The following is a 22,966-nucleotide window of genomic DNA, read 5'->3' on the forward strand; positions in this document are numbered from 1 at the left end:
GGTGGCATCAGCTCCTCTGGCCACACTGGCACCTCCCGAGGGGATGATGGAGAATGAGTCCCTCCAGTTCCAGGCCCTCGCAGCCTCCCTTCTCCCAAGGCATTTTCCCATCTCCTAACCACGTATTCATGGTTTATTATTAATTTTCCACTCGTATAAACGGCTTCATCAAGGAGGGAACAACAAAGAGCGGCCTTATCCCTGAGTCTAGACTACGACTACAGAATGGGGTTTCATGGAATCGTGGAAAGGTTTTGGTTGGGAAGGACCTCAAAGCCCATCCCATGGGCAGGGACACCTTCCCCCAGTGTCCCAAGTGGCTTTGGACACTCCCAGGGATCCAGGGGCAGCCACAGCTGCTCTGGGAATTCCATGCCGGCGTCTCCCCACGCTCCCAGCGAGGAATTCCTTCCCAATATCCCATCCAGCAGTGGGAAGCCATTCCCTGCGTCGGTGACAGCCAGCGCCCATCGGTGCCCCGGTGCCACCCCGGTGCCACGGCGGTGCCAGCGAGCCCCGCTGTGCCCGGCAGGTGGTGCCGCCGAGCCGGCCCCGGCGCCGGGAATAAAGTCGGGAGAAGAAGCGGCGAAATGTGAGCGGGATGGGGCGGCTGGAGCAGGGAGGGAGCGGGTAGGGACCGGCAGAGCCGCAGAACAAAGAGCTCGGGCTGCCGGCGGCGCTCCGGGGCTGCGGGGACGCGCAACTCGCGGGGAGACGCTTTGTCTGGGAAAAAAAAAAGGCTTGGAGAGGCACCACCTTCATCCTGCCGCTCCCTCCCATGCTGAAGGGAAGGAGGGAGCCTGGGAGCCGCAGCCGGAGAAGCGCCGGGGCAGAGCCGGAGCGCCCCGGGCTGCGCGGGGGTCCCGGTCCCGGTGCCGCCCTGCCCCGCTCGCCCCGCGGAGCAGCAACGCTTCAAAGTGAAATTCCGGAGGAAATTTAAAGAGCATCCGCATCCGGAGAAAGACAGAAAGAAAGAGGAAGGGGAGAAAGAAATCAAGCCGTGGGGAGGATCGCAGGCAGCTCGAGGAAGGACGGGAGAGAAGCGATACCCGGCGGGGATGGGGTGAGACCGGCGGTTTGTTATTCTTGCTCTGCTTTTGTTATTCATGGCCGCTGAGCTGTTTTTAAGGCAACGGCGAAAGAAATGAAGGGGTTAAGTGGCGGGGTTTTTTCCACGTTGCGAGCTTGAAAGTTTAGCCTTGCTTTTTATTTTAGGGGTATGGAAGTGGGCAATTGCGAGTTGCTGCAACTTCTTTAGTGGGCAAGGGAAGGCTCTGGTGATCTGTGTGTTATATGAAATCCAAACTGGGAGGACTGGAGCCGGGGTTGTGCCCACAAACTTTTCCAGAAGTTAAAAATTAAGGATTTTGTTCGGTTTGTTGTGACTCTGGCATTCAGTAAAATGGATCCTGTTTGCATTTCTGTCTGGATAAAGAGCTGCTGGAAATTCCCTGATGATTTAGTTCATGATCCCCCTCAGATTTTCCAAGAGTGAAATAATGCTGCATGGATGTGGCAGTGGATTTTGGCATGGAAATAGGAGCTTAGTCTGGTATTTAATTTATGTCCCAGTTCTAAGTCTCAATCACGTAACTTTTAGGACCTGACACGTTGTGAGTTTCTTGTGCAATCGAGTTTTTGGGGCTGTTTGAAAGCCACGTGGATCTGGAGGAATCCTGTCGGATAATTCCCTCCAAACGTGGGGTTTGGCAGGGCAAGAGAAATAAATAACATTCCTGGGGGCTTGTTTTCCTTTTTTAAAATTTTCCTTTTGGACTACCTAGATAAAACAATCAGTCAAACACAGATTTGAGAAGCAGAAAAGGGAGAAGTGAGGAATCAAAAGTGACAGTAATGGGAGGCTGGCATAAACCCTTTGAAGCTGGCAGAGGATGTGCTGATCCAGGTTAAATCACAGCGTCTCTATTTTCCTGTCACTTTCCCTGTGATCTGCAAAGTTACTGTAAAACTTCCAGAACTGCCAGGAGAGGTTTAACAAGGCCAAAGCTCGGGACTAGCACTTTCGGATGAATCCGTCTTGGATCTCCTGCAGGCACACCCAGCAACTATGGGATTTCTTCCGAGGGTTTCCAGCTCCATGGAAAGTGTTGGGATGCAGCGTCAGTCTGTAATTATACTGGTGGAGCAGCAAAAGCAGTTAAGCCAGACATTTCCACCCAAAATTCCTTATTTCCATTTAATTCCTGAGATTAAAGTGTGGGTTTGGTGGTCCCACAGGGATATTGAGTAGCTTCCAGCAGCATTTCCATAAGTCTGGCTACAAAAGAGATTAAAAGCACATTCAGGCAGCTGATTTTAGTTAACTTATTTTTAAAGCAGGGATTCTGCTTTCATTCCTCCATGTTAGACTTCTTTGTAATGTTCTGGTTGTAATATTCTGGTTTTCCAGGATGAATTCTCCGTGGATTCATCTGTATCCACGGAATGTAGGTTTTGAAGGGGACAGTTGGAAATAACACCTGATCCTGAGGGAAGTGAATTTAGTTACATCCAGCTGAGCCTTCAGTGGTCACGTCCTCACATTTCTGCTGGTATTGTAAATTATAAATACAGGGAGGTGCTGATGGATTGTCAAATATAAATACGGGGACGTGCAACTTACTGGCTTCTAATTTGAGCACTAAAGAGTTTATCCCAAATTAATTCAGCCACTCTTAGCTATGCTGCCCTCTGCCACACAGGCACTTGGAGCTGTCCTTGTCACAGAATTGTGCTCCTGGAGCTCTGGCAAGGACAGGGCAAAAATAGCAGCAGGTCTGGGGGACTTTTCCCAGGGAAGCTGAGCAGGGATCTGTGCCTGGATGTGCTTCTGTGTGGAAATGCAGAGGCACGGCGTGTTAGACACATGGAGAAACGTTCTTGGATCTCCACTTCTCTGATTCTCATTATTCCTGGACATATTTTCTGGGATGTGTAAGGAATTCCTGAGTTGCAGCCTGGCTCTGCTGGGGTTTTTTTTTAACTTTTAATTGCTGCACAGACTTCTAGCAGATCATCGAGTCCAAGTCCTGTTTGTGTCTCCAAGCAGGAGCTGCTGCAGGAGTTGTCCCAGGAAAAGGAATCAAAGTGTTGTGGAACACCCAGGAGCAGCCAAGATGCTCAATAGATGGGGGTGATTTCCCAAAAAAAAGCAATCCCTCAACTCGAACACAAAATCTGAGTGTTTAAATGCCCTTCATCCCCTGTGTGTGCCTGACCTTGCTCGTGGCCGTCCCCTGAGCCGATCCAAAGGCAACACGCTCAGGCAGGGTTCCCTTTATCTGCACAGCCTGGGAGGCAGCTGCTCCTCATTCCTGTGCTAAGCCCTGCCCGGGAATCTCCTGGGAATCGGGGCAGGCGGGAGGGAAGCAGCCCCCAGCAGGATCCTATTCCTGGAGCTGCAGCACTGCACCTCCCTGCCTGGCTGTGGGGGACAGCTCTGGCCTCCTCCAGTCCCATCTGGGCACTGGCAGCATCCCTGCATTTCCCACAAGGTCACAACGTGCAGCACAGGAGGGCGAAGAGAATTGAAAACCTTCCCGGTTATTGGGACAAAGGCTGGGAATCTGCTCTCCCAAACTTTGTTCCCAAAGTACTTTTGCAGTTCAGTGTCCTGGGGTGGAACCATGGAATATCCTGAATGGAAAGGGACCCACAAGGATCACCAAAGCCCAACTCCAGGCCCTGCACAGGACTCGGACAGGGACTGTCCAGGCATGACCTGCGCCCACAGAGTCCAGAGGCTCTGGAGGGGTCGGAATTCAGGGAGAAAGGCAGAGGCAAGGAGCTGAGGATTGACTCTTATTAGCCCCCACTTCCCCAAACAGCGCTGACAGACAGTCAGCAACTCCTCAAGCTGCTGAGGGGAGATAAAAGGAAACCACGACAGACAGCCCTGGAGGAGGAGGAGGAGGAGGAGCAGGAGGGTTCTCAGGCCCTCTCTGTGCTCCAGTTCTGCCTTTTGGAATGAGGGACTCTCTCTGAAACCCACCCTGACCAAACCCTCCTCAAAACCACCCTGGCTGGTGCTGCCGGGGGGTTTCTCACTCAGGGCTGGGCTGGGGAGAGGAGGGAGAGCCTGGTCGGGCCCCAGCCAGGGCTCTCAGCTGACTCAGCGTGGCCGTGGGCCGGCTGCCAGGGCTGAGGCACATTTCTGTCCTGCTCACATGCTCTCACGTCCCCTGTGCCTGCACAAACTGCCCTGGGGACACCCAGCCGGCAAACCAAACCTGGAGAGGGAAAGGACTTCGGGGGAGTTGCAGTGAAGCTCCACCACAGCAGCTGGGAGATCACAGAATCACGGGATGGTTGAGGTTGGAGAAGAGCTCCAGGATCACGAGTCCAAGCTGTGCGCGATGCCCACCTTGTCGCCAGCCCAGAGCAGTGAGGGCCACGTCCAGGAATTCCTTGGACACCTCCAGGGATGGGGCCCCTTCCAAGGCCTGAGCACCCTGGTGTCCAAGCTGACCCTCCCCTGGCACAGCTTGAGGCCATTCCCCCTTGTCCTGATCGCCCCTGGCTGCCTCCGGCTATCAGGGAGTTGTGCAGCTCCTCCTTTTCTCTTGTGGCTGGCAATGGGCCTTTATCAGAACAGCCTGTGAAAAACGAGCTTCACTCTTCGTAAAGTTTTAAGGAAAGTTTAATAAAAGGGACAATTAGGAGACAACAGCAAAAAGGGTGTTACGGCCGGGTGCTTAGGCAGAGAGCCAAAGGCACACCTTTACATCCAAAAGATCGGCTTTAAAAGTCCATCACTTATTTCCTATTCATCGCCATCATGCATAATTCATTAATTCTTTGGAGTTGCTGAGTATCATCTTATCAGTCTTATCTTTTTCCTTGGCTCATTCCGTCTGGTTTCGGGTTTTTTTTTTTTCTTCTGATAAGATTTTCAAGGAATGTGAAGACCTCCCCCCCCCCCGATCCTTCCCAAACTGACCACCCAAACTACAGCCATTCTACAGCGTTACATTACAGAACCCAGGCAAAGCTTTTCTAACATTAAGAAACATTAAAAAACCAACATCACAATCCATTCATAACAATTCTGGAACACGCGAAAAGCCAACACCACAGTACATTTGTAACAGAGGGATCCGCCGGAGCGACCAGCGGCAATGCGCTCCTGGCCGCGGAGGGATCCGCCGGAGGGACTACTTGTGATGCGGTCCTGGCCGCGGAGGAATCAGCGGTGATGCGACAGGCCGCGGAGTGATCCGCCAGGAGGGACTATTTGTGATGCGGTCCTGGCCGCGGAGGGATCACCGGTGATGCGACCGGCCGCGGAGTGATCCGCCGAGTGATCCGCCAGGAGGAACTATTTGTGATGCGGCCCTGGCCGCGGAGGGATCAGCGGTGATGCCTCCCCGCCCGCGGAGCTGGGAAAAACGAGGTTCACTCTTTGTAAAGTTTTAAGGAAAGTTTCAGAAAAGGGACAATTAGGAGACAACAGCAAAAGGGCGTTACTGCCGGGGGCTTCGGCAGAGAGCCAAAGGCACAACTCTACATCCAAAAGATCGGCTTTAAAAGTAAGATTTTCCAGGAATGTGAAGACCCCCCTCCGATCCTTCCCAAACTCACCATCCAAACTACAGCCATTCTACAGCGTTACATTACAGAACCCCGGCAAAGCTTTTCTAACATTAAGGAACATAAAAAAACCAACATCACAATCCATCCATAACAATTCTGGAACATGCGAAAAGTCAACACCACAGTACATTTATAACAAGCCCCTTTCTTTTGGGGTTTGCTCCTTGTGGCTGCACGGTGCCCCAGAGGGTACCAAACCCCCTCCCTGCCCTGTGGCCGAGTTTGCCCTGCCCTGATCCCCGGGAACAGACGGCTCTGCTGAGCTGCTGCTTTGTGATTTCTTGCAAGGCAGTCCCTGGTTTTCGGGCCACGGAGCAGAGTGTTTGGAGTGATTTTCCTCTGCATCCAGGTGCGCGGAGGCGCCTTTCCCTGACAGGGAAATGAATGTCCCTGCAAAGAGAAGCTGCAGTGAGGGAGTGAGAGGAGGTGCAAGCCGGGGGGAGCAGCACGTGGACTTCTAGAGATGCCCTTGGCTGAACCCCAGCCAGGAGCACCAAGGCAGGTGCAGTCAATGAGCTCAGCCTCCCCAGGACGTTCCTTAAAGGTACTAAAAGACTTTATCCCGAATCTGTTCGCTATTTGTGTCCCTTGGAGTGCTTTGGGCTTGGACTCCCCCACCGAATCTCTCTGAAAACTCGTGTCTAGGTCTGAATCCCGCTCTGTTGTCACACGGCTGAAAACAGGGCAGAAACACTGACACAAATCTGAGGAGCGATGGTTCCAAAAGCTTCTCCCACCACAGCAAAGCTCAGGTTTGTGCTCCCTGGTTGTGCAGCAGAGGCTGGGGGCAGCTGAGCCGGCTGTGTGAGTAATCCAGTTACTAAACGACCGTGTCAGAGGCCGCAGACAGGGCTGAGAGGTGAGAATGACCGAGAGCAAACAAAGAAGTGGAGCTCAGTGGGAAAAATCTTCCAGGTTGCACAAGAAAATAGAGGACAAGGACAAAGCATGAGTTAAAGGCAGCTGTCGGTCAGGAGACCCCTCCCCACACCCGGGGTAGAAACTGTGGTGCAAGAAAGATCTAAAGGAAACAATAAAACCCCGATTTCTTCTCTCTGCCTCCCTTTTGAAGAGATCTGGGGGCTCACCTGGGGCAGAACCTCCTCCACCCCCTGCTCCCACTCTTTGGGGTGTCCTCTCCGGGAGGAGGTGGCTCATCCCTGGCCCTGCCGTTGTCTCTGGGTTTTTTGAGCCAGATCCCCCTCAGGAAGAGGCTCCTGTGAACGGGAGGGCAGAGCCCACCTCGGGCCAGGACACTCAAGGACAGCCTGGGTGACATCTGTGTTCAGATTACACAGGCAGGGCTGGATTTAGTCCTCTCCAGACTCTGGCACCTCTCGTGCCCACTGTTCCCCTCTAGGCAAAACGTGGTGCTGGTGCAGGGCCCGAATTGATGCCATCTGTCCCTCCTTGGCACGGGGGGTGCTGTCCCCAGGCTCCTGGCCGTGTGTCACCGTGTCCCCACCTGACAGGTCCCTCTCCTTTGCCCTGCTCAGTCCATTGCTGCTCTGCTGAGACCGTAAATTAAGAGGACAAATAACGATTTGCTCTCGTGGCAATGGTGAAATAAGCAGCTATTCTTGAAGAAATCAATTTGGAGGCCGTGGAGAGGAAGCTCATCTGAGAACCAAGGAGGAAATGAGAGCAGTGAGCAGTTTTACATCCTCTCCTGATGGCCACTGAGTCAGACTCCCCGGGCAGGGAGCAAATCAGAAACGCTTGATCCATCCCCCGGATCCCTGTGTCCTCCCCAAACATTCCCTGCGACCTTCCCACAGCTTCCCTGTAAGGAGAGGCCAAAGGGGAGGCGTCCGGGTCTTTGCTCAGGCAGCACCTGGAGCCAGGTGAAGAACACCTTTGGGAACAGGGAAATGAATTAAATCATCCCTTCTTTTCCTTAGAGTTGCTGCTGCCGGAGTCTCAGTGGCTATCCACCGGGACAAGTCATTCTTAAGCTCTCAGGGGCCGTGGGATATTGAATTTTGCCCTTCCCCCCTGTGCTGGGAGCAAACGCTGGCAGGGGTGAGACCTGGATCCCTTCCAGTTGCCATCAGGCACTCGCTGAACACGTCTGTGTCTCAGCCAGATCTTTGTCCTTTCAGTCATTTGCTTTGGTTCTCCTTAATTATCTGCGAAGGCCAGCCCTGGGGGGATGTAAGTGGTTTTATTTACACGTGCCCTTTTCGCTGCTGGGGCTGCACTGGTGTGGAGACTCCCGGCTGGGAGCAGGAAAAGAAGTGTCAGCATTTCAGGGACTGAATTCAGTGTACACTTAAAGCACAGGGGACAGGAGGGCTGTAACGGGAGATAGAACACGACACTTTGAATCCCAGGGCTGTCTTTAAAAGCTTTGTAGTGTTTTGGGAAGCAGGACGGCAGCAGCTTGGCCCGGGTGCTCCTCAAGCAGAGCTCCTGCTGCAGCTCAGGTCTGGCTGTCACCTCCTGCATATCCCTCAGCATATCCAGCCCTGTCTCTGTCCTCACCTGCCTGCACTCTGCTTGGTCAAACTGCTGAACGGATGGAGTTGGTTTAGATTGGAGATTATGGAAAAGTTCTTCCCTGTGAGGGTGGGGAGGGGCTGGGATGGAATTCTCAGAGAAGCTGTGGCTGCCCCTGGATCCCTGGAAGTGTCCCAAGACCAGGCTGGAGCAACCTGGAACAGTGGGAGGTGTCCTAGGAGTGGAACTGGGTGAGCTTTAAGGTCCTTCCAAGCCAAACTGTTCAGGGATTCTGGAGGTAGAGGCATTTTCCATGTAATGCCCCAGCTGTGAGTTCTCAGAGGTGCGCCCTGTGATTTGCAGCCTTTCTGGCTTTTCTCCCCTCTGGGTTTGCGTTGCTGCCTGCTCTTCCTGGCTGCTTTTTGTTGTGCTCCACCACGGAGGCTCCTGGGAGCTTTTGTTTTGGGGAGTTTGCTTTAACCTTGTCAGACCAGTGAGTATTGAAAGCAGGTTTGCAGCACAGCCAGGAGCTGCGCAATGAAATTCTTGTGCGAGCTGGGTGCGATTTGTATCATCTGATGGATTTAAAAACCCAACAAGCAAACAAACAAAGACTTTCATAGAATCCCAGAATGGTTTGGCTTAGAAAGACCTTAAAAATCATCTCGTTCCACCCCCTGCCATGGGCAGGTACACCTTCCACTCTTCCAGGGTGCTCCAGCCTGGCCTTGGACACTTCCAGGGATCCAGGAACAGCCACAGCTGCTCTGGGCACCCTGTGCCAGGGCCTCCCCACCCTTGCAGGGAGGAATTCCATCCCAGTATCCCATCTAACCCTGCCCTGTGACAGTGGGAAGCCATTCCCTGTGTCCTCGTACTCCAGGCCCTTGGAAATTGTCTCTTTTTTCCCTGCACTGCAAAAGGACCACAAACATCTCCATGCTGTCCCCAGGCAGAGCATGCTGGGGACACCCAGCTTGGCACCACCTCGTCCCTTTTAGGGCTTTGGGTACGGCCCCGTGGATGGATGGGAGTACAGGGATAGGATCCTGGATGGACAGGAGCCCGGGAACAGCTGCTGTGCCCAAGGAATGATCTCCCAGGAGGGTTTTCCATCAGGCAGCAGCATCATGTGGGCAGGACTGGAAATGCTGGAGCCTTCCAGGCTCCTCCGTGGCCTTCTCCCAACAGCCAGCACCTGCTGCCAAGGGATTCACTCCAGTTGCACGGCTCACCCAATTATCTCCCATGACAGGGGAAAAAACCTTGTTCAGTGATGAGAAATCATTGCAGACGAGAAACTCTGTGAATATTCAGGGCAGACGGAGCCCCCAAAGGTGCCTGGTTGTGTTGGGGAATAACAGCTGGACTTTTCCATCGCTAGGGAATGAATCCCTGTGGAGGCAGCACGAGGAAGGAACCTCAGAGCAGCTGAGAGACACCTGAGGAGGAGCTGAGGAGAGGGGACACCTACTAACTGCACGGGCCTGTAGCCTCCTGCCCTTACTAACAAATGTCAACAACTCGGTAAAGTCCTGCCTCTGTTCTTCCCAAAATGAGCCCAGCATTTGGGGGTTTTAGGGGCAGGAACATCAATTTTTCCTGTGTGTCAAAGATAAGTCATAATCCATGTGAGAATGGAGCCTGGAAAATTTGAATCTCATTCCAAAAATCCAGGCAGAGAGGATGTGGAGACCCTCGTGCTGTCACAAGAGATCTGAGTCAGGGCTGGCACCTGAGAACAGGCTGGGAACTGGGAGGTGGGAAGGAAATAAAATATTCCCTGCTAAGTTTCAGGGCTGGGTTTGGAAAGCACCAGGTGCATTTGGATTGATGGGACAGGCTGTTCATGGCAACTGGGAGTGCTTGGAATGGGAAGGAAACACAGGAGTCTGGATTTTGGGGAGCTCCACAAAGCAGGATTGTGCCTGTGCCTTGCAGCTGCCGGGGGGGGTTGGGGGTGTTCCAGCACATCAGATTTCACTGGATTTGGGTGCTGAGTGTGGCCAGTGCCGTGTGTCTGACCAGAGTCAGAGGAATCCCCCAAGCCCTGGTGCAGCTGGACTGTTGTGTCATGGAAAACATTCCTTCCTTCCCCTGGAACGCTCCAGCTACATCCTGATCCCTGAGATGCAGCATCTCTGCTCAGCTCAGATATTCCTGGCTCCAAAATCCCAGCAGTGCTGGGCTCAGGACTTGCCTTCAGCAGCTGCACGTTTGGGAGGTGAAGAGTTTCCTTGAATTCATGGGGAGACTTGCTTTAATCCTGGGATGTGAGCCCTGGCTGCAGGATGTGCTTCCCAGGCGTGAGTCAGGGGAGGAAGAGCTGAGGGGAAGGAGCTTTTTGTGCTCAATTCCTGCCTCCATCCATCCATCCATCCATCCATCCATCCATCCATCCATCCATCCATCCCTCCCTCCATCCATCCCTCCCTCCATCCCTCCATCCATCCCTCCCTCCATCCATCCATCCCTCCATCCATCCCTCCATCCCTCCCTCCCTCCCTCCATCCATCCATCCCTCCCTCCATCCCTCCCTCCATCCATCCATCCATCCATCCATCCCTCCCTCCCTCCCTCCATCCCTCCATCCATCCCTCCATCCATCCATCCATCCATCCATCCCTCCATCCATCCATCCATCCATCCATCCCTCCCTCCATCCATCCATCCCTCCATCCATCCATCCATCCCTCCCTCCATCCATCCATCCCTCCATCCATCCCTCCATCCATCCATCCCTCCCTCCATCCATCCCTCCATCCATCCATCCATCCATCCATCCATCCCTCCCTCCATCCATCCATCCCTCCATCCATCCATCCATCCATCCGTCCATCCCTCCCTCCATCCATCTCTCTCTCCATCCATCCCTCCATCCATCCATCCATCCCTCCATTCCCCTACAGCTCCACCCTGCAGATATCCTACAAAACAGAATTAATACAACAGCCCTAAAATCCTGTTCCTGGGGAAGCTGCCATGAGCTGAGCACTCAGGGATGAGAGATGGTGGAAGAAAGCTTCAAATCGGGCTAAAAATAATATAAACCCTGATCATAACCCTGCCCCAATGGCTGTGCTGTGAGGGGCTATCAGCTGTGCCCCAAAAATGAGGTTTTGGGGGTCTTTTCGTGTTCTTACCTGGAAATTTTCAGCCTGTCCTTGGGTACAAGGACTTGTCTCAAGTGTGTAGGAGAGGACAAGCTCTAGAGGAAGGTACAAACCCGTGCCTGGGGTGAAACTCCCTCAGTTTTTGTGCCAAGGGGATTTTCCAAGTGCAAGGTCCCTGGGAAGCGAGAGCTGCTGTCTCCACACGGGATGGTGGGGACAGACAGGAGGCACAAACAGCCACAGGCTTTTCTTTGCTCAGGCATCAGCAAAGGATGATTCCAGCTTCTCCCCCCGCTTCTAAAATTGGGATTTAGAGGAGTCCCAGGGATGTGGAGGGCTCCGGGGCAGAAACCCAGAACTCTTGGAAAAACAACTCACGGGAATGCCGGAGAGCTTGGGTCCTGATAAGAGGGGTGTGAAGTGACGCCAGCAGGGACAGTGGGGAGCTGCTGCTCCCTGCCCAGAGCCTCGTGAGGGGCTGGTGTGGACTTGGGAAGAACACAGGGAAGGGGAATGGCAGGAGTGCAACACGAGCGGCAGGAAATCGCTGCACTTCCCCCTTTCCTCAGCTTCCCCCTGCCCTGACATCCCTGTTTTCCTGTCCTGCAGGGAGCAGCCAATCTTCAGCACCAGGGCCCATGTTTTCCAGATCGACCCTGCCACCAAAAGGAACTGGATCCCTGCCAGCAAACACGCCCTGACCGTCTCCTACTTCTACGATGCCACCCGCAACGTGTACAGGATCATCAGCGTGGGGGGCACCAAGGTAGGGCACACGCCCTGCTGGCATCACACAGCAGCTTCTGCCCCACAAAAGCAGCTGTTCCCCCACAAAAGCAGCTTCTCCCCCACAAAAGCAGCTTCTCCCAGCCCAAACCTGCCCTGGTGTGGGTGGTTTTGGTGTCAAATCAGGCAGTTCTCAGCACAGGCATTTCGGTGTCTTCCTGCAGGGCGTGGAAAGTAAAACATCCCTGCCCCTGTGCTCAGGTGTGTTGGGTGACACTGATGATCAAAAAGGTGCCTCAGGGTCTGATGTTGTCCCTTCTTTCCCCACTCTGCTGTCACAGAAGTGTTTTCTGAGAGCTTTTATCCTGTGCTGAATCCAGCGCTGCAGACACGGTGAAACAACAGAGGCTGAGGGAGGCTCAGAGGTGAAGTCACCTCCACAAAAGATGATTTACTCTCCCTAAACTGCTCCTGATGGGCATTTCCCTGGCTGGTTCCTGAAGCTCTCTGATTGCAGAGAGTATTCCAGGCAGCTGATTTTGCTGCTCCCCTACCCAGCAGAGAGGGTTGTGTAATAGCTTGTCCTGAGTGCTGGTTAAACCTTTTATTTTTCCCCTTCTTGCCACAGAAAGGGAGAACATCAGAAAGTTGTTGAGGCCCCAGAGACAAACTGTCTCTCATCATCTTTTCCAGCAGTGGAGGAAGCTGGTGGTACTGAGAGTTTTTTTTTTCCTTTTTCAGTAGAAAAGATCATTGAGATTCATTCGTGTCACGTAGTCAGACTTTTGGTCACCAAAAACCTGGACTGTTGTTTTATAAATTAAAAGCCAGGGATTTCTACCCCTAATTCCCAGAGTTCTCAAGGGTTCTGGTGGTCCAGTGAGTGACATCCCAGCCGTGGCAGGAGGTTGGATTGAGATAATCTTTAAGGTCCCTTCCAACCCAAAGCACTCCCTGATTCCCCGATCAATCCCACACCAGGGCAGCAGCCTGGGGTTTCCTGACTCACACTGCCTCTCTCCACAGGCAATCATCAACAGCACCATCACCCCCAACATGACCTTCACAAAGACATCCCAGAAATTTGGGCAGTGGGCTGACAGCAGAGCCAACACCGTGTATGGGCTGGGCTTTGCCTCGGAGCAACACCTGTCCCAGGTAATGCTGCAGGGAGACCTCTGAAAACCCTCAGGGGAGCTCAGCCTCTGCAGAAAATCCTTAGGGACCTGCTGGAATGCTGCTCTCACTGGGATAAAGTGTAATTTGAGGTGCAAAGATACTAAAACCAGCTTTAAAGTGGCATTTGCAGAGTGCTTTGAGCATCACAAACGGAGCTGAGTCTGCAGGCCCCGTTTCCATCGTTGCTGTTTAGCTCAACCCACAGCCCCGAGTGCCAAATTCAGGGGTTATTCCCTGAATTTTATTCTTTAAGAGAAATTAAAAAGCATTTTAAATGAAGCTGCAGACAGAGGAGGAACCCAGGCATCAGCTCTGCTTGTTGCACATTTCAGCACAGCCCCACAGTGACTTTTCCCCTCCCCTCCAGTTTGCAGAGAAATTCCAGGAAGTGAAGGAAGCAGCTCGTTTGGCCAGGGAGAAGTCCCAGGATAAAACAGAGCTGACCAATCCTGCCCTGAACATCACCTCCCACCAGGTAATGCTTGGGAACAGGGAAGAGGGATGAGGAAAAGGGGAGAAAATGGTCCCTGTGGTGCTCTCCTCTTGCTCTCATCCCATTCTCTGCCAGAGCTTTATTGCCAGTCAGGCTGGACAGTGGTTTTGGTAACACCAGTGGCCCTGAGGTCACATAATATAGATGAATTAATTAATTAGTGCTTGAGTGGAGCCCCTGGGAAGGCTCACACTGCTCCCTCTTTGCCAGTTAAACTGTCAAACCCGTATCATATCTCACAAAGCCATGCGGGGGGTGTGGGCGTTTCTCGTCGTGGTGGTGGTTGGAATTTTGTTGTTGTTTGTTTGGTGGTTTTTTGTAATTTCCAATCATTTTTCCTGCCTTTTCTGAGGCTGCAGGAGGTTCTTCTCAGCCAGAAAGCTGGAGCCCATCACAGCTCATTCCCACATCATTCCACTGACAATCTCCCTGCGCAGCTAAACTGGAATGGGAGCTGTGGGGAGCTCTGTGCTGCTCTTCCCTGTGGAGAAGCAGCTCCATGCTGGTGCTGGAGGTGCCCTCCCAAGGAGTTTTGCTCCAGAGGTGGCTCTGCCATCCCCAGAGCTCCTGGCAGCAGGAGGGGAGCAGTGGGCTGGAGGACACGGCGTTCCCTGGGATGGGCACAGATGGGAAGGCAGCAGCAGAGGAGGAGGGAGTGTGAACAGTACCTTGGCCTGCAGGGAGAAGAGGGAGGTGGTGGCTTTGCAGAGACTGGAAATGTCACGTGGGGTGCAAAAATGGGGGAAATCTGCCTGAATGTTGGCTCACTCCAAGCCCTGTCCTAATGGGTGGCAGGTAAAGAAGGGAGTAGATTATCCCTTGGAGAAACAAAGTTTTTGGAGTCTTTTGGAGACAGATTCCTGGCCAGCTGCAGCCTCCATCTCCCAGCTGCAGCCTCCATCTCCCAGCTGCAGCCTCCATCTCCTAGCTGCCCTGGCTGGGAGCAGAGATTCCCCCTGTTCTCCTGTTTGCAGCAGGCAGAGCTGCTCAGGTGCCTCAGCAGGACACGCTCCTGTCCCCTGTGCTGAGGTGGCGCCTGGCAGAGGAGCATGGGGAGGTCACGCACAGCTCAGGGACCTGGCCCAAGGCTCTGCTCGTTCTCCTGCCTTGACTCAGCAGTGCTAAAACTGAGCCCTGCTCCCATCCCAGCCTGCTCCTCTCCGAGTGGGAGCGCCTGGACACGGGCAGGGCCCTGCCTGCAGTGACAGTGACACCTGTGGTGTCCCCTGCTTGCACGGCCTGTCCCGCATTCCTGCCCTCCCCACCGTCCCTTCTGCCACTGTCCCAGCTGCTGATTCCTGGCCTGTGCATTAGCAGAGCTCCAGACACGAGTTTCATCTCTGAATAATTGATTGTGTGTCTGTTTGCAAGTGAGCACAGAGCGGATCTGTCTCCTGGAATTAAATCAGGCCTCCCTTCATTTCTGCATCTGCGCTACTTTCTTCATGCTTCACATTTTCTGGGCTGGGGAATTCCCAGAATAGCATCTCTTCCCTGTCCTCTGGTACCTTTTAGGGCCAATCCCCATCCCATTTAGCAGCCCCAATCTCAGGGTGTATCCTTGGGGAGAATGGAAGAGACACAACAGTGAGGAGCATCTTCAACTCTTCCCAGGTTCACACCACAGGAGGAACTTCTGCCCCTTCCTGCCTCCATTTCTGAAGTGTGCAGGAGCAGGAGCCATGGAGAAGGATGAACTGTAGGGGCAGAGGCTGTTTCTTCTCCCACACCTTTGGAAAATGGGTGCCAGAGTCCCCTGAGCAATGACAGAGTTTTTCTCCCTGAGAATGTCACCTGGTGTCTGAATTCCAGCTGAACCGAACCCAGGAGGCCTGGCAGCTCTGTGTTTGGAGTTTAAATCTTCCCACTGCTCTGAGAACCAGCAAGAAAATCCTCTGAGGAATTCAGCAAAGGCCTGAAAAGGCCACTTTGGGCAGCTGAGGTTTGGGCTTGGCCACGGGACTCGGGTGACAGGCTGTGACACCGATGGCATTTCTCAGGGGGAGCTGAGGGCCAGAGAATTCCCTGTATCCCAGCAGGAGGGAGGGATGGCTGTGAGCTGTGAGGCCACTGCTCTGGGATCTGGTGTGCCCTGCACTGGGATCTGGTGTCCCCTGCACTGGGATCTGTCCCCCCCTGCACTGGGATCACTGCCCCAGCCCAGTGTGGAGACAGGGACAGGGAAGATGTGGCACTGCTGGAAGAGCAAAGCACCAACCTCCCTGTCCAAGAGAGAGCTCCCAGAGCCACCCCTGTGCCATGGCTGAGGGGGTTTGTCACCTCCTGTCACCTCCTGTCACCTCCTGTCACCTCTTGTCACGTGGACAAACCCAGCTCTCCCTGAGCTGGGAGGGATCCAGGTTGGTCCCAGGAGTGCAGGGGCTGAGAATTGACCCCGTGAACCCAGGCTGGGTTCGTGGCCACAGGGCCAGTCCAGGCCTCACTGCTGGTGGTGACCACCCCTCCTTCATCCCCCAGGTACTTCCCAGCCCCATCATCAGCTCCAATGGGCCGGGAGAGGATAAATTATTCCGGAGCCAGAGTGCTGATGTGGAGATAACAACGGAGAAGGAGAGGCTGAAGAAGATGCTCTCAGAAGGGTGAGGCTGCCACGAGTGCTCCTGACTCCCAAACTCTGTGCTCTGGCAGCATTTGGTGCATGGCTTTGTCATCCCAAATAATTCTGAGCAATTCTACTCCTTTAGATCTCAGAGTAATGTCCCGTGTCTGCTTCTCAAACCCTCCACTGGATTCATTTCCCCCTTTCCCAGCGGGAAGTTGCTCCAGCTTGGAAATGTGCTGCTCAGGCAGCGTGGGAAGGAGGATGCTCTGTGCCTGCAGCAGGGATGGGTTGATGCCAGTTATCTGCAGATCAGTAGTTTGTGATACCAGGAGATGTTCACACTTTTCCAGCTGGCCCAGGGCTGTGTTTGTGTTAATTCCCTTGATGATTCCAGCAAAGTCCCTGCTGCTTCCTCTCTTTGTCTCTTCAAAAGACTTGGGGCTGGATTCTGCCCTGTGGCTCCTGTCAAGCTCCCAGCTGAACACTTAAGAGTATTTTTAAATCAAAAGCAAAGTGTCCTTTGCTACTTTCTCCTGAGTCTGGGCTTTATTCAAAGCAAACTCTGCTCTAATATGGATTTTTGAAATGGATTCACAATCCCACGTTGCAGAACCCCTTCAGAGTACCTGGATCTCCCCCACCCCATTAACCTCAGTGTCGTTTGTGCAGCTTCAAGTTTGAAAGCCAAATATTATCCAGAGATAAAGGACAGAGGGGGAGATTCAGAGCTGGAGGAAGTGTTTAAATTTGGGAAGCTGGAGAGAAACCTATGGAAGAAGAGCACTCAGAATGGGGAGAGAAGCCTCCACCCCTCTCCTGAACCTCTCCTGAACCTCTCCTGCTCTCTCCCCCAGCTCCGTGAGCGAGGTGCAGTGGGAAGCTGAGTTCTTCAGCCTCCAGGACAACAACAACAAGCTGGTGGCTGCTCTGCACGAGGCCAACGCCAACGTGGACCAGTGGAAGAAGCAGCTGACGGCGTATCAGGAGGAGACGGAAACGCTGCGCCAGCGGGTGAGCTCGGGGCAAACCCCAGCCCAGATGCTGCCCTTGACCCCCTTTTGCCATCAAATCCAGCAAATCCAGGGTGCTGCATGAGCCTGGCAGGGAAATCATGTCAAGAAATGAGGTTGTGTGTGCTGAGTCCTTGTGGGGAAAGGGAGGAAACCAAAGTGCAAAGTCACAGAATTTCAGCTTCCCTTCAGATTTTCTGGAAGTAATTCCCAGCTTCCAGCAAGATTAAGGCCTGTTTGCCCCGGCCAGGCATCAGGGCGATGTGTGGCTGCTGACAGGAAGGATGAAGATTGCTCTGGCTGCTATAATTAGCTCGGATCCGAGCTGCAACATCATGAAACCCGTGTGGCGCAGCACAAACAAGCCCTTGTTCCCTTGGAATAACGAGATCTTTGACCTCCAGAGTGGCAGGGAGGTCACAGCCCGACTGTGTGGATCTGGGCAGGGGAGTGACAGTCACACGGATGGCTTTGCTGGGAGGGTAGAGCCCTGGAGTGCTCGGAAAAGGCTTTTAAGGACAGCTGGGGTTTGGCTGGGAAAGGCCTCTGGAGCCTTGGAGAAGGAGGCACGGAGCCATTGCACTTGGAGATGGCTCATTGAAGAGCCAGCAGGGATTTGGAGCAATTAACAGCTGTTTGCACTCGATGGCTGTGGTGTGGCCAGGGTGTGCAGTAAACATCCATCCCTCAGGATTGCCGGTGCCTGGTGCTGGTTCCCAGTGCTGGTGGCTGGAACAGATTTTCTTCTGCTCTGCAGCAGGAGCAGCAGAGACCTCGGTGTGTGGCTGGCTGGGGGTGGTTCTGGGGCTGGCTGGGTCGGGCTGACTTTTCCCTGCCCCTGCTCTGTGCACACTCAGCTGAGAGCTGGGAAGGAGGATTTGGGGAGCCTCGGCTGGAGGACAACACTGGAGCCATGGCAGAATCACAGAAGAAAACTGTAACTCAGTGAAACATCTCAATTATTGTCCCTAAATCAGAGCATTCTGGTGGATTCTGGCCACCACCCTGTGATCCTGGCAGCTCACAGCCACCCTGGGCATGGATCCAGTGCTGTCCTGCTCCTGGGAACACCAGGATGTGCTGCCTGTCTGGGTGAGGTCCTTGTCACTGGAGGTGTTTGCAGAGCTCAGAGCAGCCCCAGTGGGAGCCTGGCCCCAGCGAAAGCTGCTGCAGCCCTTGTGATGAGCTTTAAAAATGAATCCTCCTCATGAATAATCCAAGCCACCGAGCTGAATGTTTCAGAGCTGGGGAGTACTCTTGGGCAAGCCCTTCCAGCTCAGCTGCTGAGCTGCAGCAACTCCCTTTTCCTAGGAAATCTCTTCCCAGAGGTGTAAATGGAGCTGGATCTTTGGGCTGGAGGCTCAGGTTCTTGGTGTCAGCCAGTTCAGCTGTGCTGAAGTGCAAAACTCCTGGAGAAAGCACAGACAAAGTCTCTAAACTGGGTTTTTTAGCCACAAAGTGTTCTGGGTGTGATCCAGGCAGAGCAGAAGGAATTTTTTCCTTCCAGCCCCAGGTGGGAGCTGCTGTGAACTCAGGTGGGTTTCCAGGGAAGCCTAAACATGGCAGAGAACGGCAGTGGGTGATGAGGGGGGAGGAAATTCCTGCAGCTCTGAGGGAGCCTCCCCTTGCAGGTGGCAGAGCTGGAGTCGCAGGGGACTCACGATTCCTCCAGCGAGAACAACAAGGAAGAGCTGAGCCAAACCCTGGAGGAGCTGGAGCTGCTGATCAAGGCTAAAGATGAGGTGAGACTGTGATAACCCCCCCAGCCTGTCAATCACCAGCAGCCTGTCAGTCATCAGAGCTGCTCTGAGCTCAGGGCCCTCGTTATTCCCTCCCCAGGAAGCAAAGCTGAGGAACAGGGAAGCACTGGGACATGCTGGACATGCTTCCCGTGTCCCCAGCCTGGAGTGGAGAGGCTCAGACCCTCTGCAGAGCTCTCTTACCCCTTTCCCTCTCAGCCATCTGTGGTGGCAGTTGGCCTCTGGTGTGGTAATTGCTCCTCCCTTTCGCTGCATTTAAATGAATGAATGATTTAAAGCAGGGTTTTAATTACAGAGGCTGTGGAGGAGGGGAGGTGTGGAGAGGATCTCTGTGATTTACACATCCCTGCTGCTGGCCTGGTGCAGGGATGGAGCCACAGAGCAGGGACTGAAGAAGGGAGGGAGGTGTTTTAGGGTTCCTGATCCTCAGAGGAGATCTCTGCCCCCTCCCCAGGCCTGGAGCAGAAGTGCTGGGGCAGAGCTGTGCAGGGGCTTTCACCCAGGTACAGCAGACGCAGCTCAGAAAGGGAGGTGTGAAAATGTGGAGCTGCCTGTGGTTCTGTGCTCCTTGGAGCCAGGGAAGAGGCCTTGGCTGGGAGCTGGGAGCTGTTCCTGCTGGCAGAGGGGTGGCTCTGACACGAGGCTCTCCCTCCCCGTGCTCCAGGAGATCCAGATGCTGAAGAGCCAGAAGTGCGGCCGGTGGGAGGCGGAGGGGGAGCGCGAGGAGACGCTGCAGAAGCTGCAGGTAAAGGTGGCACACCTGGGACACCTCAGCTCCCAGATCCATCCCCACATCTCCTTGGAGCCACAGAGGGAATGCCAGAGGGCTGCCACGCCTCTGGATGCTGGGAGCAGCTCCTTGCCTGTGTCTCTGCCTTCTGCCACCCTCCCTGTGTCCCTCAGGGATGTGACACAGGGCACAGAGAGCAGCCAGCAGCAATCCCAGCCTTCCTTTTCTCTCCTTGAGCACTTCCAGCAGCCCCTGACATGGGACTGTGGCAGAGCTTGGGGTGTCCTGTCACCCTCCACCCACAGAACTCCTGAATTCCTGCTGGAGCAGAGCTCTGGCTGGCAGGGACACAGCTGGAGCAGGATGTGCCTCTCTGGGTCTCGGAGATAAGCCTGTGCTTATCTCGGAGCTCTGGAGCCACACATGGGCTCCCATGGCAGGAGCAGCTCCACACAGCCAATCCCACCAGCCTGGAGGGGATCCACGTGGGGAGAGCTGCAGTTCCACACCCTCACACCGCGGGCAGGGCCTGGGGTGGGGACAGAGCTCACCCACGGTGGCTCAGGATAGGGACATCCCTCAGGGAAGGACATCCCTGGGGACACAGGGTGGCTGTGGGTGGCAGCAGGGCTGCTTGGGGGAGATCAGGGGCTCTGAGCAGCCACCTCAGTGCTGGCTGTCCCTGGCAGGAGCTGGAGGCCCGGAACGCAGAGCTGGAGCAGCGCCTTCGCCTGGCTGAGCAGACCCTGGCCGAGACCCTGGCCGAGAGGGAGAAGATGCACAACGAGGTCACCAAGGTGGCCGAGATCATGGATGTGAAGATCTTCGAGCTCAGTGAGCTCAGGCAGGGACTGGCCAAGCTGGTGGAGAGCAACTGAGCAGCAGCAGAGCCGGAGCAGCCCCCTCGGAGCAGGGGCAGCCTCAGCTGGGACTGGGCACCGAGAGCTCCTGTGGTCACAGGGCATCCTCGTGGCCTGTCCGGGCAGGATTTGCCACCCCACCAGCAGCTGCCTGGACAGAGTGGACACCAGACCAGCCACTCACTGCCCAGCGAGCCCCCAGAGCAGGGCAGAGAGGACCTGAGCTCCTGAATCCTCTCCAGGGAGCACCTGAGCCCCCAAATCCTCTCCAGGGAGCACCTGAAGTCCCAGCCAGATGTCTCTGGCCCCTGCCATGGCCGTGGCATGGCCCAGAGATGGCAGCTGTGCCCGTGCTGCCTTCCCACCTCCCTGCTGCCACACTGTGTCTCCCAGGTTTTTACATTTTCTAAGGGGAAGGGGCTGAGCCGCCTTGGTGGGGTTTTTTTCTGTAGTTTTTTAGGAAACCACTTGCCTTTTGCAAATCAGCTGCCTGTTTCCCTCACCGAGGGGAGGGAGGAGGAGTTTAGCACACCCAGGACAAGTTCCTCCTTTTCCTCTTCCCCAATCCTGTGTCTTTCCAGCAGGATCCAGTCACTGTCAGGAGCACCCCGAGGTCCCCACTTGCAGAGATGGGAGCTCCCCTGACCCCGTGTCCTTCCCACTGCTCTTCCAGAAGAAGAACTGCAGGGTTTAAAGCCTGGCTGAGTTGAACACGGTGGGATTTAATGACTGGTGAAAACTTTGAGCTGAGCAGAGCAGAGGCTTGGTTGAGGACGGTGAATTTGGGAAATGGGACGTCCCTCAGGGCACGGCCACCAAGCTGCTGGGTTGGCATCTCTCCTGGCCTCTGAGGGCTGCAGTTAATTGAAATTAAATGGAGCAAGTCAACAGTTGCTCTTGGGTTCTTTTTTCCTTTTTTTTCCCCCCTCTTATATTGGGAAGCAGCCCCAGGGATGTCGTGCTCATGTCCTGCTCATGTCCTGCTCCTTGTGACGGGGACGGGTCCCAGCTGGATTCAAGGAGAGCAGGAGGTGTTGGGAGCACGCTGGGACCGGTGCCCTGAGGGGCCTGTGGGAAGTTTGGGAGTTACCCCTGAAGTTTGGGAGTTCTCCTAGATGTTGTCCAGCCTTTGGAACTGAGCAAGGCCTGAGGGAGGCCTGGGGAAAGCTGGAATTGTGTCCCTCACCTCTGTCATTCCCAGAGCCTGTGGGAGTGTCTGTAGCTGTAGTTGTAACCTTACAGGAGTGTTGATGGATTTGGATGTGTTTTGGGCTTGTATTTTTGTCCTCTTTGCCACTAAAAATTAGGCAAAGGCAGCAGAAATCCTGGGAATGTTCCCTGTGGAGAGGCCCTGCCTCTCCTCTCACTCACCTGGTGGCCGCAGAGGAACCCGCAGCTCCCCCACTCCGCTGCGAGTCAGGGCAGGACCCGGGTCTGGCACCTCGGGAATCTGCTGGAGTGGGGAGAGAACTGCTGGTGACTCTGTGCTGGATCGTGGCCAGGCAAAGCCCTTCCCTTCCCAGGGAAACACAGAAATTCCCAGACCTGCGGAGCCAGGGAAGAGCTCTTCTCCTCTGGGTCTGGGTTTTTCTTTTTCCCTTGGTTAGTTTTTACTTTATTTTCATTTCTGTTGCATGAAGTGTTCTCACAACTGTCTGGGGCTGGAGCTGCTGTAGTAACATTTTGTTCCAGGGTATTGAAGAAGACAAGGAAGGAAGTGGGTGGCAAAAAATTTTTCGGGATTTGTTTCCCACCCCATGCCAGTGTTGGATATTTTCTCCCTCCAGGAGCACCTTCTTTTGAAATAGAGATCAGCTCCAAGCAAGGTGTGTTTGGTTTGCATCTCTGTCACTGCTGTGGAAGCAGGAGGGTGGGATTTGGGAGGCAAAAAGACCGGGAGAAAGTTCCTCATGTTCTCCACCAGGTTCTCTTGCGTGGCTGAGGTGGAGCTGGGAATGGATCCTTAAATTCTGGCAGCAAAATTCCAGCCTTGCTTTGCTCCTTGGTGGGTGCCACACCTGGCTGAGTCACCTTTCCCAAGGCAGGGAGCTCCTGATCAAGCTGCTGCACATCCCAGCAGGACTCCCTGGAGGAAAACACACACAGGAGCTCCCCCAGCTCCAGGGAATTCCGTGCTGGTGGCCCCAGGACCTGCTCTGAGCCAGCTCAGGCAGCAGTGCAGCACCAAAAAGTTTTTCTGCCAGCTCCTTCTGCGTTTGATACCCTCAGAGCAACCCCTGAGGGCTCCACCTCGACCTGCAGCAGAGAACTGACCCTCTGAGAGGCTGGGCTGCGTGTGGAAAGGTCTAAAAGTCGTGCAATGAGGTCCAAAAATGATGTGAGAAGGTCTAAAAATGATGTGAGAAGGTCTAAAAATGACGTGAGAAGGTCTAAAAATCGTGTGAGGAGGTCTATAAATGATGCAAGGAGGTCTAAGTCATGCAGGGAGGTCTGAAGTCATTCAGGAAGGGGTATAAATCATGCAGTGAGTCACAAAATAA

At 54.2% G+C, this 22,966-nt stretch overlaps 1 protein-coding gene across 2 annotated transcripts; it reads left to right on the forward strand.

Moving 5' to 3' along the window:
- Positions 1 to 555: 555 nt before the first annotated feature.
- HOMER3 (homer scaffold protein 3) lies at positions 556 to 22,290 on the forward strand. Of its 2 annotated transcripts, XM_048287918.1 has the most exons (10): positions 556 to 1,063; positions 9,416 to 9,558; positions 11,754 to 11,910; positions 12,897 to 13,028; positions 13,417 to 13,524; positions 16,021 to 16,142; positions 16,960 to 17,116; positions 18,747 to 18,857; positions 19,540 to 19,620; positions 20,295 to 22,290. In XM_048287918.1, the coding sequence occupies exons 2-10, from the start codon at positions 9,545 to 9,547 to the stop codon at positions 20,481 to 20,483; spliced, it is 1,071 nt and encodes a 356-aa protein (XP_048143875.1). In that variant the 5' UTR covers positions 556 to 1,063; positions 9,416 to 9,544; the 3' UTR covers positions 20,484 to 22,290. The 2 variants fall into 2 exon arrangements, with proteins under 2 accessions (XP_048143875.1, XP_048143876.1); XM_048287919.1 differs by lacking the exon at positions 9,416 to 9,558.
- Positions 22,291 to 22,966: the final 676 nt, after the last annotated feature.

This window comes from Corvus hawaiiensis, chromosome 28 (genome assembly GCF_020740725.1).
Source record: "Corvus hawaiiensis isolate bCorHaw1 chromosome 28, bCorHaw1.pri.cur, whole genome shotgun sequence".
In the NCBI taxonomy this organism is placed as follows: domain Eukaryota; kingdom Metazoa; phylum Chordata; class Aves; order Passeriformes; family Corvidae; genus Corvus; species Corvus hawaiiensis.

What these genes read in the sequence shown, in the direction of transcription:
- HOMER3 (XM_048287918.1), top strand. An exon ending in CGGAGCAACACCTGTCCCAG is followed by an intron (nt 13,029 to 13,416) that starts GTAATGCTGCAG and finishes CCTCCCCTCCAG; the next exon opens with TTTGCAGAGAAATTCCAGGA. An exon ending in AGACGCTGCAGAAGCTGCAG is followed by an intron (nt 19,621 to 20,294) that starts GTAAAGGTGGCA and finishes TGTCCCTGGCAG; the next exon opens with GAGCTGGAGGCCCGGAACGC.